Raw genomic sequence first — 17333 nt, forward strand, 5'->3', positions numbered from 1 at the left:
ACCGCTCATGTTCATGGTTGCAGGTGGCTGGAGCCAATCACAGCTGTACTGCAGGACAACACCAAATTTTTATTGGATAATGCGGAACCTACACGGGTCATTGTATGGCTCTCACAGAATTACATTTTAAAATTGTGGCGTTCATGGCTCTCTCAGCCAATAAAGGTTCCCAACCCCTGCTCTAGAGCCTTGGCTTCTCTTCCAAAGTCACAACCAGACGCATATAACTCAGGAGGGCAATATTGGCTAGCAATTCATAGCAGCCGCCATCTGAGGGGCAGTCACTTCCTGGCCCCTCCCCCCACCTGGCCCACTGCAAGCATCCTCATCACTAGGAAGCACATTCCCAGATACAGCTCCCTCCTGCCTCTCTGTCAGCTTTCTCTGTCACCTAACTGTCGCTATTCCTCCCACCAGTACACCTCTGCGCTCACCTACGATGGGGTGAAGGTGATGGCGGAGGCTTTCCAGAGCCTGCGGAGGCAGAGAATCGACATATCCCGCCGGGGGAACGCGGGGGACTGCCTGGCCAACCCCGCCGTGCCCTGGGGCCAGGGGATCGACATCCAGAGGGCGCTGCAGCAGGTGAGCCAGTGACGGCTGCCCACCCGATGGGGCCTCGCAGGGTGAGCCAGTGATGGCTGCCCATCCGATGGGGCCTCGCAGGGTGAGACAGTGCCAGGTGCCCATCCGATGGGGGCCTCGCAGGGTGAGACAGTGCCAGGTGCCCATCCGATGGGGCCTCGCAGGGTGAGACAGTGCCGGCTGCCCATCCGATGGGGCCTCGCAGGGTGAGACAGTGCCGGCTGCCCATCTGATGGGGCCTCGCAGGGTGAGACAGTGCCGGCTGCCCATCTGATGGGGCCTCGCAGGGTGAGACAGTGCCGGCTGCCCATCCGATGGGGCCTCGCAGGGTGAGACAGTGCCGGCTGCCCATCCGATGGGGCCTCGCAGGGTGAGACAGTGCCGGCTGCCCATCCGATGGGGCCTCGCAGGGTGAGACAGTGCCGGCTGCCCATCCGATGGGGCCTCGCAGGGTGAGACAGTGCCGGCTGCCCATCCGATGGGGCCTCGCAGGGTGAGACAGTGCCGGCTGCCCATCCGATGGGGCCTCGCAGGGTGAGACAGTGCCGGCTGCCCATCCGATGGGGCCTCGCAGGGTGAGACTCGCAGGGTGAGACAGTGCCGGCTGCCCATCCGATGGGGCCTCGCAGGGTGAGACAGTGCCGGCTGCCCATCCGATGGGGCCTCGCAGGGTGAGACAGTGCCGGCTGCCCATCCGATGGGGCCTCGCAGGGTGAGCCAGTGCCGGCTGCCCATCCGATGGGGCCTCGCAGGGTGAGACAGTGCCGGCTGCCCATCCGATGGGGGCCTCGCAGGGTGAGACAGTGCCGGCTGCCCATCCGATGGGGCCTCGCAGGGTGAGACAGTGCCGGCTGCCCATCCGATGGGGCCTCGCAGGGTGAGACAGTGCCGGCTGCCCATCCGATGGGGCCTCGCAGGGTGAGACAGTGCCGGCTGCCCATCTGATCGGGGCCTCGCAGGGTGAGCCAGTGCCGGCTGCCCATCCGATGGGGGCCTCGCAGGGTGAGCCAGTGATGGCTGCCCATCCGATGGGGGCCTCGCAGGGTGAGCCAGTGATGGCTGCCCATCCGATCGGGGCCTCGCAGGGTGAGCCAGTGACGGCTGCCCATCCGATGGGGCCTCGCAGGGTGAGACAGTGATGGCTGCCCATCCGATGGGGGCCTCGCAGGGTGAGACAGTGACGGCTGCCCATCAATGGGGCCTCGCAGGGTGTTTCATCCTCAGTCTCAGGCGGATGTAGCCATTTCAAGGAAAATGTAGAGCACGCCTGAAGTTTGGAACACTGCTGCAGAGTGTGGTGGCTCTTGGCATCTATGGAAGCTCATGTAGAAATTAACAACAAACAAACAAACAAAAAAAACAGTCGTATGGGATAGTCATTCCTGATAGTATAAAAGCTCCGTTTTCTGCTCAGAAAATATACTAAAAAGGGAAGCCAGCAATTCTGTATTTCGAAAGGGGGCTTGAGATACGCAGGGACAAAACTGCGCCATTTTAGCGGCCTCCTTTGCCCTGGTTTTCGGGATTTCTTCGTTAACTTTGCTCTCTGTACACATTTCATGAAGGAGCCCTGGAAATGTTTCTCAGTGCTTGTGTTCTATTTTCCTGCTCCTCAGCATTGCAGTCATTAATTTTGTTTGCAGTTAGGAACAGTTAAAGAGCAGGGGTAGAAAATGGCCGTGCCCACTTCAGTCAATAGGCTATGCAAAGGATTCGGAGCTCAATCCAGGTTCAACAGAGAAGAGTATAAATACGCACTTAGTAGTATGCTTTCTGCAGAAGCCAGAGGAGAAAATGGTACACGTGGGCTGTGTATTCAACATTCCCGGTTTAGAAGATTCTGGGGACTCACCTTTAGTTTTATCACCCTCAGAGCTCCTAGAAGTCTTAGTCTCTAGATGTCTCTAGAAGCACCTCCAGGATAATGCATAACATACACGGGTATGTTGTACCATATGATGACTCTGATGCCTCCCGATAGAGAGCCCCCAAAAGGGACTGGGCGAAGAGGGCAGGGCTTCCTGCAGAGGAATGTCAAAGTAAGGGGCACAGTGGCAAGCCAGCAACAGCAAGATATTTTGGTGCAAATGCCCTCAGGGCCCGCCCTCCTCATCCAGTGGAGTTGCCTGCCTAAGACCAGCTCTACTTTTAAGATTACATTCAACAGAAGGTGCATTTAGGCTCCCTGAGGAGGAGAGGAGCATTTCTGAATGAGAGAGAAATGCAGAGCAAAATGCACAACTATTTGCATTGATTTTCCAACCACACGTGCACAGCTATCGTAATTTTCACAATCTGAAGAAAGAGCCGAGAGGAGAAGGGCACATCACCAGCTGTTCTCAGCTCAGATGAAGTGCCTGTAAGAAGAGGGGAATCTGTACCTCAGTCCACTGGAGTGACGTGAGGCAGCAGCCCTGTGACTGCAGAGAGAACATGCTAAGGGGTCCACCAGCAGCCCTTTCCGCCCTCCCCCTGTCTCTTCTAGGCAGACTGGCCCCTAACTACTCTGCAACGCCAGCAGACACCAGGCAGCTTCGGAATGGTTGCCAGAGGTGCAGCACCCACCTTCTGGCTTATTGAAAATGCCCTTCCAGACTCCACTGTTCAGACAGGTTCTATTGGCAACGTTAAGACCAGTTGAAAAAGGCCCCAGGCCTTTGCCCTCCGCTTCACAACCCTTTACCTCCCTTGTCTCTCCCATCTTCATGACGTCCCTGGAAGGATATTCTGAGGCCACCATGACAGCGATGAAGCCATGGGGACAACGTGGGTGGCAGGAAGGGCCCTGAACCAGGAAGCAGGAGAGCTGTGTTCCAAGTTCATCTGGGTCCCGGCTCTCTGGTGACCTGGTATCCTCTCTGGGTGACACTGAAATCATTCAGCTCTTCCACAGACTTCCTTTTTTTTACTTATTTCAATGAGGGGGTGGGAGAGACAGCTCCTGTGTCTCAACTGGCTCTAAGAATTCTAAGCATGTAATTTTTTTCCCTGTGGTCTAACCCACATCTTTCTGGTTCTAATGTATACTTATTCCCCTGCTTCTGCCTTCAGTGAGGTTTGCGAGGAGGGAGTTACCTTGGTCAAAATAATAATGACTGCTTTTATATCAGCTTGGACTCAAGACAGGTCCCTGCCTCTCCCATAGCCAATCAGCTTCCAGAGAGTGTGCCCTGGTCCAGGCCAAGGACTCGGGATAATAAGGCAAGACCGGCCCTCAACAAACTCCCTTCGGTCTCTCCCGGGGGTGGGGAGGAACTAGTCATGAAAACGAAAACAAAAATAAAACCCAACATTCTGACCGTAAGATCAGCTGTTCGAACTGATTCCTTTTCCAGGTCTTTGTTAAGTACCTAGATTCACGAGAATATACTACTGAAAGAAGGCTTAGCGGTTAATGATGCCTACTTCCCTGTACTTCAGAGCTGGGGTGGCCAAACCAGAGTGGGCAGGGATCAGTCACACAGCTGCTTGGCAGCAAAGGCTGGGCCGACCCCAGCCCAGGGCTCCTCCTCCTGCTCCAGGCCTGTTGTGTGGCCCAGGGGGCCTTTGCTTGTACACACTGACCTCTGGGACCTTTCACTTCCAGTCATGGCCACTGTCTATTAATTTTGCCTTCTAGACTCATCTCCTGAAATAGTCACACACTGGGAAGCCCACAGTAGGCTGAGTAAGTCCCAGTGACATTCAGTTCTTAGCACTCAGGGTTGGGGGTTCAGGTCTCTGCTGCCCTGACCACTGGCCTTTGGGTCACACATGAGGAGAGGCCCTGTGGTTCAGTTTGTGTTAGAGCTGGAATTTCTGTGAGTGGGGCCAGTAGGCACAGCACCAGCTACCTGAAGGGCTAGAATGCTAGGGAATCAAGTTCTAAAAATAGTAGTGCCTGACCAAGTGGTGGCACAGTGGATAGAGTGTTGAAGGACTCAGGTTTATAACCCCGAGGTCACCAGCTTGAGCATGGGTTCACCAGCTTCAGCACAGAGTTGCTGGCTTGAGCACGGAATCATAAACATGACCCCATGGTCGCTGGTTTGAGCCCAAAGGTTGCTGGCTTGAAGCCCAAGGTCACTGGCTCAAGGAAGGGGTCACTCACTCTGCTGTAGCCCCCCCCCCAGGTCAAGGCACATATGAGAAAGCAATCAATGAACAACTAAAGTGCCACAACAAAGAATTGATGCTTCTCATCTCTCTCTCTTCCTGTCTATCTGTCCTTCTGTCCCTATCTGCCCCTCTCTCCAACTCTCTCTGTCTCTGTCAAAAAATTAATAATAATAATAAAATAAAAATAATGGTAATACCAGTTATGATGTGTTAAGGGCTTACTGTGTACAAGATTCTGAACATACTTCACATCTTTGATCTCATTGAATCCTAAATATATCACTCTGAGTTAGCTAGTTTTTTTAATTGTGCTTTATAAATGGAGAAGCTGAGCTTCAGAAATGCTAAAAAAAAAAAGAGTCTTTCCAAAATTATACAGCCAGTGAGCGGTGGTGATGACACTGGAGCTCCACCCTACACGACTTGCTACCTCACTCTGTGCACATAACCACCCGGCTCTGAAGCCTGCAAGGCCCAGCCCAGGGGGACACCAGAGCTGTGGCCCAGTCGGCAGCAGGCAGCACACGGTCTTGGGTAATATCCATACACGCCTACCCCTCACCCTGCTCTAATTTCCCCAGCAGCAGAGTAGAGACACTCAGCCTCCCGCCCTCTGCCCCCTGCCTGACATCCAGGGAGCCATTTAGCATATTAATGAGCTCACATCCTGGAAGCCTTTGGCGCTCCAGAAAGGAGGAGGCACTAAGGTGACTATATGTCAGGGCTGGCTGGCAGAGAAGACCCAACTCCCCAACTCAGGCTTAGCATCTGGGGGTCATAAAGCCTTTGCGAATAGGGTTTAAAATAAGCTTTTGACTTTTTCCCAGAAAAATGCACACATAGACATACACATATATTTGCATGACCAGGAGGTGGGGGCACCACAGACACTCCTGGAAGCCTGTCCCAGGACCTCAGGTGAAGAATACGGGCCCTAAATGGTGTTCTTCTCTCTCAGTCTTAGTGTTCACACTGTCGGCCAACGATCAAGAATGTCAACATGAAGGCATGCCTAGCACTTTGCTAGATGAGGTCTAGAATGGGGTGAGCAATAGGTGTGTAAGACAGACCCTGCCTTTTGGACTCAAGACCCAATCTTGAAGGGAAGGCAAGCTCCTGAGAAATAATAGCTACAAAGGTGTGGATGATGAGCTATATCAGAGCTGGGCTCTCGGCGCCATGGACAGTCAGAGCAGAACGGCATGACTGAGGACTACGACGTCAGCAAGGCTCCCTCTAGGAGGGGAACTGGGGCTTTAAAGGGGGTGACCATGTCACTTATCATTTAACCTGGGACACCTAAGAAGGAAAGGGAGAGCTACTACCAATTACTCCAAAACGAGACATGGAGACTGGAACTCTCCCAAGCAAACTGAGACTAAAGGGAGGGTGCATTTGAACAAAGAGTGGATTAGGCTTTGGAAGGTCTGGGTGGGGATGCAGACGAGACCAGCAGGAGACTAGAGGGAGGGTGCAAGCCGGACCAGGACCGTAGGCCTCGCACTCAGCCTGTTAGGGAGCTAGGGAGAGGAGAACTGGGTTCTGACCGTGGCTCCATCAAGCATGGCCTAGGAGATCTTAGACTTATTGTTCAACTTTCCTGGCATCGATTTTCTCATCTAATAAGTGAACATAATGCTCTGAATACGGCTTCCCTCACTGGCTTGGCACACGCTCAAGAAAGGGGGGTATGAGCTTTTTTGAACCTCAGAGCATCTGCATGAGGTCGTTAAAGCAAGATCATTCTTCTTCTCATCGTTCAGGTGAGAAAGTGAAAGCTGAGGGGTCCCGAGACTCACCCTGGGACCTAACCCTGATTTCCCTTAGGAAAGATCACTTAGGAGAGATCAAAAGAACACATTCACTTGAAGGCAGCCAGGAAAAGGCTACAGAAGCCCGGGGCCAAAGCAGCTGTGCGCCTCCCCGGGGATGGGGTGGAAAAGTATTCAGTGTTGGTGCCCAAAGTAGTGGAAACAGGAACCAGCTCTCTCCTGGCACCAGGCAGGAAAGAAATTATGTGCCCTGACCATATAGCTCAGTTAGTTAGAGCTATCAACCCAAAATGCAGAGGTTGCTGGTTCGATCCCCAGTCAGGGCACATACAGGAACAGATTGATGTCCCTGTCTCTCTCCCTCTCCCTTCCTCTCTCTAAAATTATTAAAATTAAGAAAATTATGCTGCAGCATCTCACGGGTGGCTGCACCCAATATCTTTTACAGAAAAGTCAATGTTAATTCTCCATCTCTCACAGAAGGAGGATGGCGATGGGCGGAATCTGAGGGGAAACTTTGGGTCTCCGTCAGTCTGACCCCAGTCACTCCAGGGCGCTGGGGGAGGGGGATGAGAGCCCAGAGGCTCAGCCTTGATGGACAGGAAGCATTCCCCAGGTACCCCTAAAGCAGATGTCTCTTAGAAGCTTCTTCCTCTATGAGTTCTGACTGTACACATACATGGTTTGGGGCTGGTCATTTCCTTCACCGTTCCAGTTCTGCCATCGTGGAAGGGTCATTCTAGACTGTCTCCTTCCCCTGGGCTTTCATTTATCTCAAAAAGTGGATAAGTCATGGCCTCCCTAACTAGCCAGTAAGAGCCTTCAGCTGCCCCAAGCTTCTTGTGACTTACTGTGAATCCTGAACCCAAGTGCCACAACCTCTGAATCTCAATAAGCCTATCTGTAAAAGCGGCAGAGTAACCTCTGCTCTTGCTACTCACTGGCTTTCTCTGAACATCACAGAAGTTGTTGTGAAAACACTGGGACAATGCAAAGGGCCCGCAGGTCACTAGAACGTTTGCCGATAACAGGGTTTTTTGGAAACTGAGAAAGGCATGTAAACCTGATAGTGACAAGACCGTCATTTTTGCTGAAAGAGTCCCCTGCTCTGAGATGACAACTTACCAGACCCTAGGCTTCAACGTGACGTCTCCTATTTTCCATACCTCTTACCCACTCTACAGAGCACAGCAGTAGTATCATCCTGCAGGTGATATACACTAAGCAGTGAGCACTTAGGTCCCAGACAACACGCTGCACATTCCCATTCTTTGAGGGGCAAACCAAGAAACAGGTGGGCTCAGGGATTTGCTCAGGGACACGGAGTTAGGAATTCAGAGCCTAGTCTGGGAAAGGACCTGCTGGAATGGTAGGTGGCAGCAGCGGGCATGCACAACATGCTACTTTGCACATTTATGTCACCCGCTCAGAGCCTAGTACAGCATTGTCACCCACCGTTTGAAAGGCCACTTGGTATTTTAAGTGAAGATCCCAGAAATATATCAAAAGCTCTGGATTTTAGGTCTGCCTCTGACCCTTACAAGTCATCAAAAGGAGCAGATCACTTGACCTACACAAGTTTTGGTTTTCCCTGTGTAAGTGAAGGTTATAATCTCTAAATGGCACACCTCGGGGGGTTTCCTGTGAATAGAGGCGAAGTCATATGTGTGAAAGTACTGTATGGAATACTTGGAAATTAGCGCTAATATTATATTAATATCACTATTAGTAGTCATAGTAACAGTTGGCCTTTGCTGAATACTTACCAAGCATTGATCACAAAATATCTCATTTCATCCTTAAACTAACCTTAAGACATCATTAACTCTAACGGGTCCCATGCAACAAATGAGGAATCAGTCGTACAGACATCATGCAATTTGCCGTACTAATATGCCACTGCTAACTGGCATGAGCCTTGAGACTGGGGCCAAAATGTAGATGCCTATTTGGATTATTAATGACATTTCAGAGTGTTTGGGAAAACCAGTTCTACTCTCCAATCATCTCTACACCTATCCGGCTCTGCTTTTCCAACTGAGTTACTTACGCTGGTACTTAGCAACCCCTGCACCTGAATGAATGGGAAAACTAAGAATGGGCAGGAGGTGGACACGGTGAGAGGAAGGTGAGATTGCTGACAGATTGAAATTGCTTCCTTGTTCTTCCTCTTGTAGCAGGACTTTTGTTTTCTCCCTGAAAAGCAAAGCCAGCCTAGACTTTTCTGGAGGGAGGATTTCTCCAGGTTTAACCTGAGAGAGTAAAGAGCTTGCTGGGTAATGTGTTCAGCACTCTGGACCTGTCGTGGCCTCCCCACTGAGAATTCAAACCAGAAGGTGACGCGGGGGTCACCCTCAGCCTCAGAGCAGACACACACACACACACACACACACACACATACACACACACACACACACACACACCAACTATTCTCATACCTTCTGAAGCCAGGGGAGTCGGTCACCATCAGAGAAAGATAAAACCCTGCCAGGCTTCCTTTTGAAGAGGAAGGAAACAGAGCTGAGTCATAGGGCCAGGTTTGTATTGGTTACAGCTAGAGATTCGCCTCCATGGCCTGAGGCCAGACTGATCTAAGAACACACAGCCAGTCTCCTTTGTACCTGAGCCAATGATATGCCGCTAGAGCAGGGGTCCCCAAACTATGGCCCGCGGGCCGCATGCAGCCCCCGCCACACTTCCAGAAGAGGCACCTCTTTCATTGGTGGTCAGTGAGAGGAGCATAGTTCCTGTTGAAATACTGGTCAGATTGTTGATTTAAATTTACTTATTCTTTATTTTCAATATTGTATTTGTTCCCATTTTGTTTCTTTCCTTTAAAATAAGATATGTGCAGTGTGCATAGGGATTTGTTCATAGTTTTTTTTTTATAGTCCGGCCCTCCAACGGTCTGAGGGACAGTGAACTGGCCCCCTGTGTAAAAAGTTTGGGGACCCCTGCGCTAGAGTCATCCTCAACTTGAGGGTGGAGTTGGGTGAGATTGATAGGTTACCTCCAAGGCACTGGCTCGGCCCAAAAGGGCTTGGATCCCCTCATGTTGACCACTGGAGCCTCCCTATGAGCTTGAAGATATGAGGCCGTGAAAATTTAATCTGACTCATTTGTGGAGAAGAAATCTCATACTTTGGGGTTCCAACACAAATTTTGCTTTAACCAACAGAGACCTGCTTCAAGTCCTGCCTGCTCCCCTCTTAACAGAAAGGGTTTCCTTGGGTGCTTTTAACTTTTCATAGCACTTTCATTCGCTGTGTCATTTAAGGCAATGGTCTTCACCCTTTTTACACTCAGGGACCAGTGAAAATAGGAGGATTATTTCAGGGGCCGCTAATGCAGAAATCACCCTGAGCATATGTGATTTCGACTAAGATCACTGGGTCTATTTATTATCAGGATGGCTAACGCTTTCGCAGACCGGCATGAAATTTCTGGTAGACCGGTTGATATTGATTTAAGGTACATAGGGCAGGAATTTTAGAAACTGGAGGCTTAGACAGGTGAATTGCCTAAGGTCATTCAGCTGTTCAGAGGAAAACTGGGGTTAAACTTCAGTCTCCCAATTTCGGGTCTTTGGTTTCCTGAGTATTTTATTCCCGGGCCTCTCAGAGGACTGAGAAACCGAACCCCGGCATAGCCTGGGACGCCATTAGGCTGGACTCTGGTCTCGGACTTCCCTGACTTTCCAGGGAGCACACCAGTCCCTCTCCTTAGCAGACCCCCTCCCTTTCTTCATGTGAGGGTGTGTGTATGAGAAGTGGGGGCGGTGCCGGCGTTTGATTGGGGATGGCACAGAGACGTCTTATTACGGTGTACTTTGATCATTGCTGTTGTTAGCCTAAAGCAATGGGTAAAAAAAAAAAAAAAGTTTTCAGAATGAATCTCAATTTGTTAGGAAAGAGAACTGTGGTCTAATAATGATGCCTAATATGGGCAAGTGTATAGCAAGTTTTTTAGTATGGATGCTACTCCAAGACCTCGTCCTGTGTAACACTCTGGGGCTTTGGATTTTAACTTCAGCAGAAAAAGCCAACAAACACGGAGTGCAGCCTGTGAGTTCACTGTGCGCCACTTGGCTCTGTTTTCCAGGTGCGGTTTGAAGGCTTAACGGGAAACGTGCAGTTTAATGAGAAGGGACGCCGGACCAACTACACCCTCCACGTGATTGAAATGAAGCATGACGGCATCCGGAAGGTACGTGGCCCTTGGCTTCCCCGCTCCGCCCCCCACCCCCGCAGAGAGGAAAGAGAACTAAGCACAGGCTCTACCGGAGAGGAGGGCCTGGTGAGCCCCCCTTCCCTTGCCTGGATCTTTTCAGGGAGTCAGGAAATAAGAATTCTAGACTCAGCTCTGCCCCTAACCAGCCAGAACCCTGGGCAAGTCAGTTCTCTCTGAGAATAGATTCCTTCATCTGCAAAATGGAGATAAAGATCTCAACCTTGGTCTTGGGGGGCTTGAGAAGATCTAAGAGATGGTCGAGAACTTGGAAAATATGAAGCAGTAGGTGTGTATAAAATGCTATTGCTGTTTCTGAGAGATCGTGAGGAACTTGACAACGAGGACGACGGATGAGGTTAACCATCTGTCCTTATCCACACTCAGTCACCTTTACCCATTTTCCGTCCGAGAGTAGGAATGAAAACTCTGTGTGTGTATACACGCAATATATAACATATATGGGTATTAAAATGTTTAGACTAGCATTCAAATCCTTGGAAAAAAGCATTCAGAATTTTATCAGACCCAATGTGCTCTGGGCTCTGCCAATGCCTCTGACCTTGACCCTTGACACTCACTTCCTCTCTCCACTTCAGGCATTTTGATCAATTTTCACTTTCTTGAATATACCATGTTCCTTCCTCCCTGCATACTTGGCCCCTGTGCCTAGGCCAGGATTTAAATCTCTGCTTCTTTACTCTTTACTAGGCATATGGCCTTAAACAAATTATTTCACGGCCCTGGACCTCAGTTACATCACCTCCCAAAGGATGGTGATAGCCCTTACTTCACCAGGTTGCTGTCAGGAGTTAGACAAAAACAATGCCTGCTGCCCCCATGGCCTGTAGTGAAGGATTCTCAAAAGGTAGTCCCTGGAGTGTAATGGCCATTCAGCCCGTGTTATTGGTTGGTTGGTTGGGTTGGTTGGTTTTAACTCCATTCCTTAAACCACAGGGATATTCTGGTCAGCCTTGAGTTTGGATAAGCCAGGCTGTATAGGCCCGTGGAATGGCTAAATCAGCAAACAGAAATAAGAGTAACCTTAAAATCCACAAGCAAATGGCTGTGCTTTATTTTTCCAACATCCTTTCCAATGACTAAATCCTTTCTTAGAACGTGGGCTTGAGCACCCTCTGTTTACAGAAGATCTGAATTTCAGAAAATCAATTCCTCCACATCTGTGGCTCCGGGCCTTTTCTCAGATTCAAGGGTGACCTAGTTGTACTGACTTCTGTGAGCATCACAGGGCCTTACCTGTGCAGGTAATAAAGAGGAGCTGCTGCCCCTTGATCCAGGGCCATGGGCACACCCTCCTGATCTTCAGGCCGTGTCCTGCCCACTGGCATGCCAATGTACCCTCCAGGCATCTGGGTCCACTCTGACACCCCGTTAAATGTGCATGCGCTAAGCATCCATCCATGACACATTAGGAGCTTCCAAGGCCAGACGTGACACTGGCTGTACTCAAGCTCATCCTCAGGAAATCCCATTCAGAGATTCCGTTTCACTGTGGGGAACTAATGTGTAGAGATCTCTATCCAAACAAAATACCTTGTAAATTCAGGTGGAACCACAAATTCTAATAAATGGCTGCCAAAGGAGAAGTGTAGGAAAAATTCTCCAAGATCTTTTATCAAGGGACCAGCATGATTGATTTCACCACCTCTGCCCTGGTCCTGGAGCTATTTTTGGACTGGAGTGGAGACATCTACTTCTCATTTCAACTTGATTTGAGTCCTTCTGCCTTGCCCCAGGTTTGTTATTCTTAGTTCTGATCCCATGTATAGCTGTAAAGGAAAGACTAAAGTGACACAAAGTCCTTGCTGATGTCAAAAGTACAGGGGGTCCTCGAGTTACAACCGTCTGAACATACAGTATTTTGAGTTTACAAAGCTCACTCCCATAAAAACTTTTAAAAATTGCGACATGAGTGTTTTGGCTTATGTCATTAGCATCGTACTTATGGGCGACATGCTGAACTAGTCTGGCTGTGTGCAGGGGAAGAAAACGCAGTCCAGTGTACAGTCAGGGTACTTATGTCCCTTTCCTTTTCTGTGGCTTTGTTGTTTCTACGTTCTAGATTATGACCTTACCAGTGTGTTTGGATAGGTAAGTGACTTAGGCTAGGGTGTGTTTCGACTTACACCAAAATTCAGGTTATATCACTGTCATAGTAACGAAACTGTGTCGTAACCCGAGCACACCCTGCATTTTAAAGTCCCAAATAATTCACAACCCTCCATTCCAAATGTCCTTTGGAAGTTTTTCTTTAAACCTTTGCTTCCGAACTTTAGACACACCACATCCTGTTGTAGCTCTAAGACACAGCTTCAAACCAGCCACCTTTCTCCATCACCACTGGTGACCCCAGAGCCCAAGCCACCTCCACACCTGCCTCATTCAAAGCCTCCTTACCAGCCACTAGACTTGCTGTCTATGTTCCTTCCCCTCCATAAGAGGATCCTATTTTTTTTCCCATCACGAGTGGGGATAATAACTTTCAAATATGCATCCTCTATGGCTCCTCTGCTTCAAACTCTTCACTAGCTTCCTACGGCAGGTAAAATGTAAGGTAACTCCTCACCATGACCTTGAGAACCCTAGGCGCTGCTGCCCTGTTCCCCAGCGCATGGCGTCACCACTCCACTCACATCTTCCTGTTTCTCTACCAGCCACTCCCCATCACTGTACTCCCACCTGCCTTCTTTCTCCTCGTCCTGCCCATCTCGGCTCAGGTGAGGTCACTTTGGAGAGACCAATCCAGACCAAGCTATCGAAAGTAGTCTCCACCCACCCAGCACGGTCGAAAGATGCCATTTTGTTATTCTTTTCATAGTCCTTATTTCTTCTGATCAGGTTCTTGTCGGTTCACTGACCTAGATCGGGTTGGCGAACCTCAGCCCGCAAACTGAATTCAGCCCACTGCCCGTTTCTGTCCTGCCCGTGAGCGAATGGTTTTACATTTTCAAATAGTTGAAATAAGTCAAAAGATGATTATTTCATGATGTGAAAATTATATGAAATTAAAATATTACTGTCCATAAATAAAGTTAGGTGTGTTTTTGGTGTGTTGTTTTTTTTTTAACACAGCCAAACACTTGTTTGTTTATATATTATCTACGGCTGCTTCTGCACAGCCCCAGACAAGAGGAGTAGTTGCAACAGAGACTGTGTGACCCGCAAAGCCTGCAGTATTTACTGTCTGGCTCTTTGCAGATAACATGTGCAGACTTCTGGTCTGCATATATATCTCTTTCCTCCCCTCCTCTCCACCTCCTTCATATTAAAATGTCTAAAAAGCAGAGACTACATGTTTAAAAGCAAGACTAAAATGTCTACAAGCAGATGTCTAAAAGCAGAGACCACAGGTATGTTATTTATTATATCCCTAGTAACCGTATTCAAAATAAGTGGTTGTTTATTAAATGAATGGGCAGTTTTTTTAATGTTGCTGAGCAACCAGGGAACATAATACTCTGGCCCATATTTTCATAACTCTGCCAGAAAGCAAGAAAAACTAACTGCTGGCAAATGTAATGAAAGAACACCTTAAGCAGACCTCAAAGTCACACATAAACTGATTAAATTCAAATTCTTTCATTGTCTAGCTCAAATAACCCCAGGTGCAGTTATAGCAATACTCTAAAACCTCAGCTATCGAATGCTATCAAAGTTTAATTCTTGTTCACCTGGTGACTAGTTTGGGGCTGAGAGCTCTGGTTAAGACTCAGGTGTATGCAGGTTGCACTGTCTGCTTGGGCTTTCTGGCTATCAGCACCCAGCTAATAGATGGGGAGGAAAATAGCGAAGCTGTACCAGGGCTTTGGGGGAGTCGGGCTCAGAGAAAAGTGCATCCCTGCTGTTGCACTGGCCAGAACCCAATCACCCGGCCACCTAGGTGCAAGGCAGGCTGGGAAATGCAACTGCTGGCTTGGTAGCCACTTTCACCAACACTTCCACGCCATGAAAGGTGAACAAGAATCTTGGTGGTCATCTAGTTGTCTTTGCCACAATAGGAAACTTACTTTTTTTAGAATGTATTATAATGGACTTACTTTTGGAGGTCGGGGACTGTGACTTCAAAGGCAGCCCGGAGACACAAATGTGTCAACTTGATTTAATGACTGTGCAAGGCACATCAACTGAATTGACTGTTCTGCAATTATCTCCTTTTACGATTTCATTCACTTAAAAAAAAAATCTGATCTATCATCTAGACTTATTTCCCACATTCAAAGAATCTTTAGAGGTAGAAGGAAAACAAGAGATTCAACATTATAACCGGCCCCAGGAGAAGAACTCTCACCGTCAGAATTATTTAAATCCTCTCCCGAACGAACAGTGGGCCCCCATCTTTACCAAACTACTCATTCTGATGACTTTGAAAGAGAATCGAAGTTCTTGCCAATCCTCCTTAGAGAATCGGAGTGCTGTGTGACAACCCAGCCCATTTCTCTAAGTAACAAGAAATTGCTCTCTCACCTCCAAAGTGCAGTATCTCTTCAAAAATCACTGCCAATCTTCTTTTTATCCAACGATGGGACCAGATTTCTCAGCCTGCTAGCTTCTGTGAGCTGCTAGCTGGGCCTCGGCCTCACCTTGCTTTTCTGAATGGTAATATATTTTTATTCCCCTACAAAAGGGTGAGGAATAAAATAAACTTGTTTATAACATTGAACTAATCCTCTGGCTTTTGATATCAAGGGGCTGTATCTAGGCCAAGCTATCTAATCATTTTTATAGGTCCCCACTTAACACCGGCGTTATGATACTAGCCTTCAAGAACCACTATACTCTTTTTTGTTTTTAGTTAAAACTATTTAATTAAAATATTTTTTTCAATTATAGTTTGCATTCAATATTATTTTATATTGGTTTCAGGTATACAGCATAAGTGGTTAGACAACCATATACTTTACAAAGTGTTCGCCCTGATATGCCCAGTACCCACCTGGCACCATACATAGTATGACAACATTACTGACTGTGTTTCCTATGCTGTACTTCACATCCCCGAGACTATCTCATAACTTCCCATCTGTACTTCTCACTCCCTTCGTCTTTTTCACCCAGTCCCCTCCCCTGTGGCAACCATCAGTCTGTTCTCTGTATCTATGAATCTATTTCTGTTTTGTTGTTCACTTATATTGTTCTTTAAATTCCACATCTCAGTGAAATTATATGCTACTTGTCTTTCTCTAACTGACGTATTTCACTCAGCACACTGCCCTCTAGGGAAAGACCACTTCCTTAAAAATTAAAGTTTCCTAAGCCATTGGAAATCAGCCTGTACAGATTTATCTTGGCTTTTTCTTCCTCCTTTCTTTTATCAAAATAAGTTGATAGTTTAGAGCAGAGTTTTGTGGTTTGGGGACCACTTATCTTAGGACTTTCAGCATGTAAAGAGGGTTACATTGTCATATGTGTTTGAAAAATGCTCCACCATATATATATCTAATGGTGACTGATAATGTTCAATAGAAAATTGAAACTGAAATGCCCTGCAGTATAGAAGCCGGCTAGCCTTCAATCAGGCGTCACCGTACAATCAGGCGTCATTTTCTAGTCGACTGACAACTGAATATGAACCACACACTGCTCACTGTTGTACATGCATTTGGTCCTCACGGCAGCCCCATGAGAGGGTAGAATTGTTGCATCCACTCTGCAAAGCAGGGACTGAGGCCCACGGCAGTCAAGCAAGAAGCTCAATGTCCTGCAGGTGGTAATTAGCAAAGTCTGCCTTTTACACCAGATCCCTCTGATACCAAAGATCAGCCTCTTGACCATCCCGTTTCCACTTTTTAAAATAATACCAGTTAATATGTTGTATATCAGGGGTCCCCAAACTATGGCCCGCGGGCCACATGCAGCCCCCTGAGGCCGTTTATCCGACCCCCGCCGCACTTCCGGAAGGGGCACCTCTTTCTGCATCCTGTGCTCCTGGAGTACTGTATGTGGCGGCACCACAAAGTGTGGCATCGCTCACGTACAGTACTACTTCTGTTTTGGTTTTTTACTTTAAAATAAGGTATGTGCAGCGTGCATAGGGATTTGTTCATAGTTTTTTTTTATAGTCCGGCCCTCCAACAGTCTGAGGGACAGTGAACTGCCCCCCTGTGTAAAAAGTTTGGGGACCCCTGCTGTAGATGTTAGAGAAATTAGTTGCATGTTACAAGACGCTATTTCCTCTCTGTGGATCATTGTACAGTTTGAACAGGAACCACTAAACCTGTGACTAATCATGAGAAAAGAAGAAGAAGAAAGAAAGGGACAGAAGGAAGAAAAAGGAGGAAAAGGCAAAGAGAAAGAAATGGGGGTGGGAGGAGAATGACATTTATAATGTCCAGAAGTTCTCCTACTTTTGCACTGATGATGTGAAGTAATCTTACTTTGGAGGTCCATGACCTAGCTTCTAGGCTCCATCACTAATTTGCTATCTAATCTATTTAATAAGTTAGATGATTTGATCTCCCCAACTCAAGTTTTCTCAGCTGTAAAACAGAGAATATAATCCCAAACCTGCCTATGCTACTTACATTAGTATGTGGAACAAGAGAATTAAATGTTGTAAATACTTTGGAACATTTTAAAAATGTGCATCACGATGTACTGCAATAGTGGTTCAAAACATTTACTTTTCAGCTA

General features: G+C 48.0%; 1 protein-coding gene across 2 annotated transcripts in view; it reads left to right on the forward strand.

The window, feature by feature from the left end:
• GRIA1 (glutamate ionotropic receptor AMPA type subunit 1) overlaps positions 1 to 17333 on the forward strand; it is a 307663-nt gene that overhangs the window by 188707 nt on the left and 101623 nt on the right. For both annotated transcript variants that reach the window (XM_066273071.1, XM_066273070.1), the window contains exons 7-8: positions 418 to 585; positions 10557 to 10661. In XM_066273071.1, coding sequence (XP_066129168.1) covers positions 418 to 585; positions 10557 to 10661 — 273 coding nt within the window. The remainder of the gene's footprint in view (positions 1 to 417; positions 586 to 10556; positions 10662 to 17333) is intronic.

The sequence above is a fragment of the Saccopteryx bilineata genome, chromosome 4 (assembly GCF_036850765.1).
Source record: "Saccopteryx bilineata isolate mSacBil1 chromosome 4, mSacBil1_pri_phased_curated, whole genome shotgun sequence".
Taxonomy (NCBI): Eukaryota; Metazoa; Chordata; class Mammalia; order Chiroptera; family Emballonuridae; genus Saccopteryx; species Saccopteryx bilineata.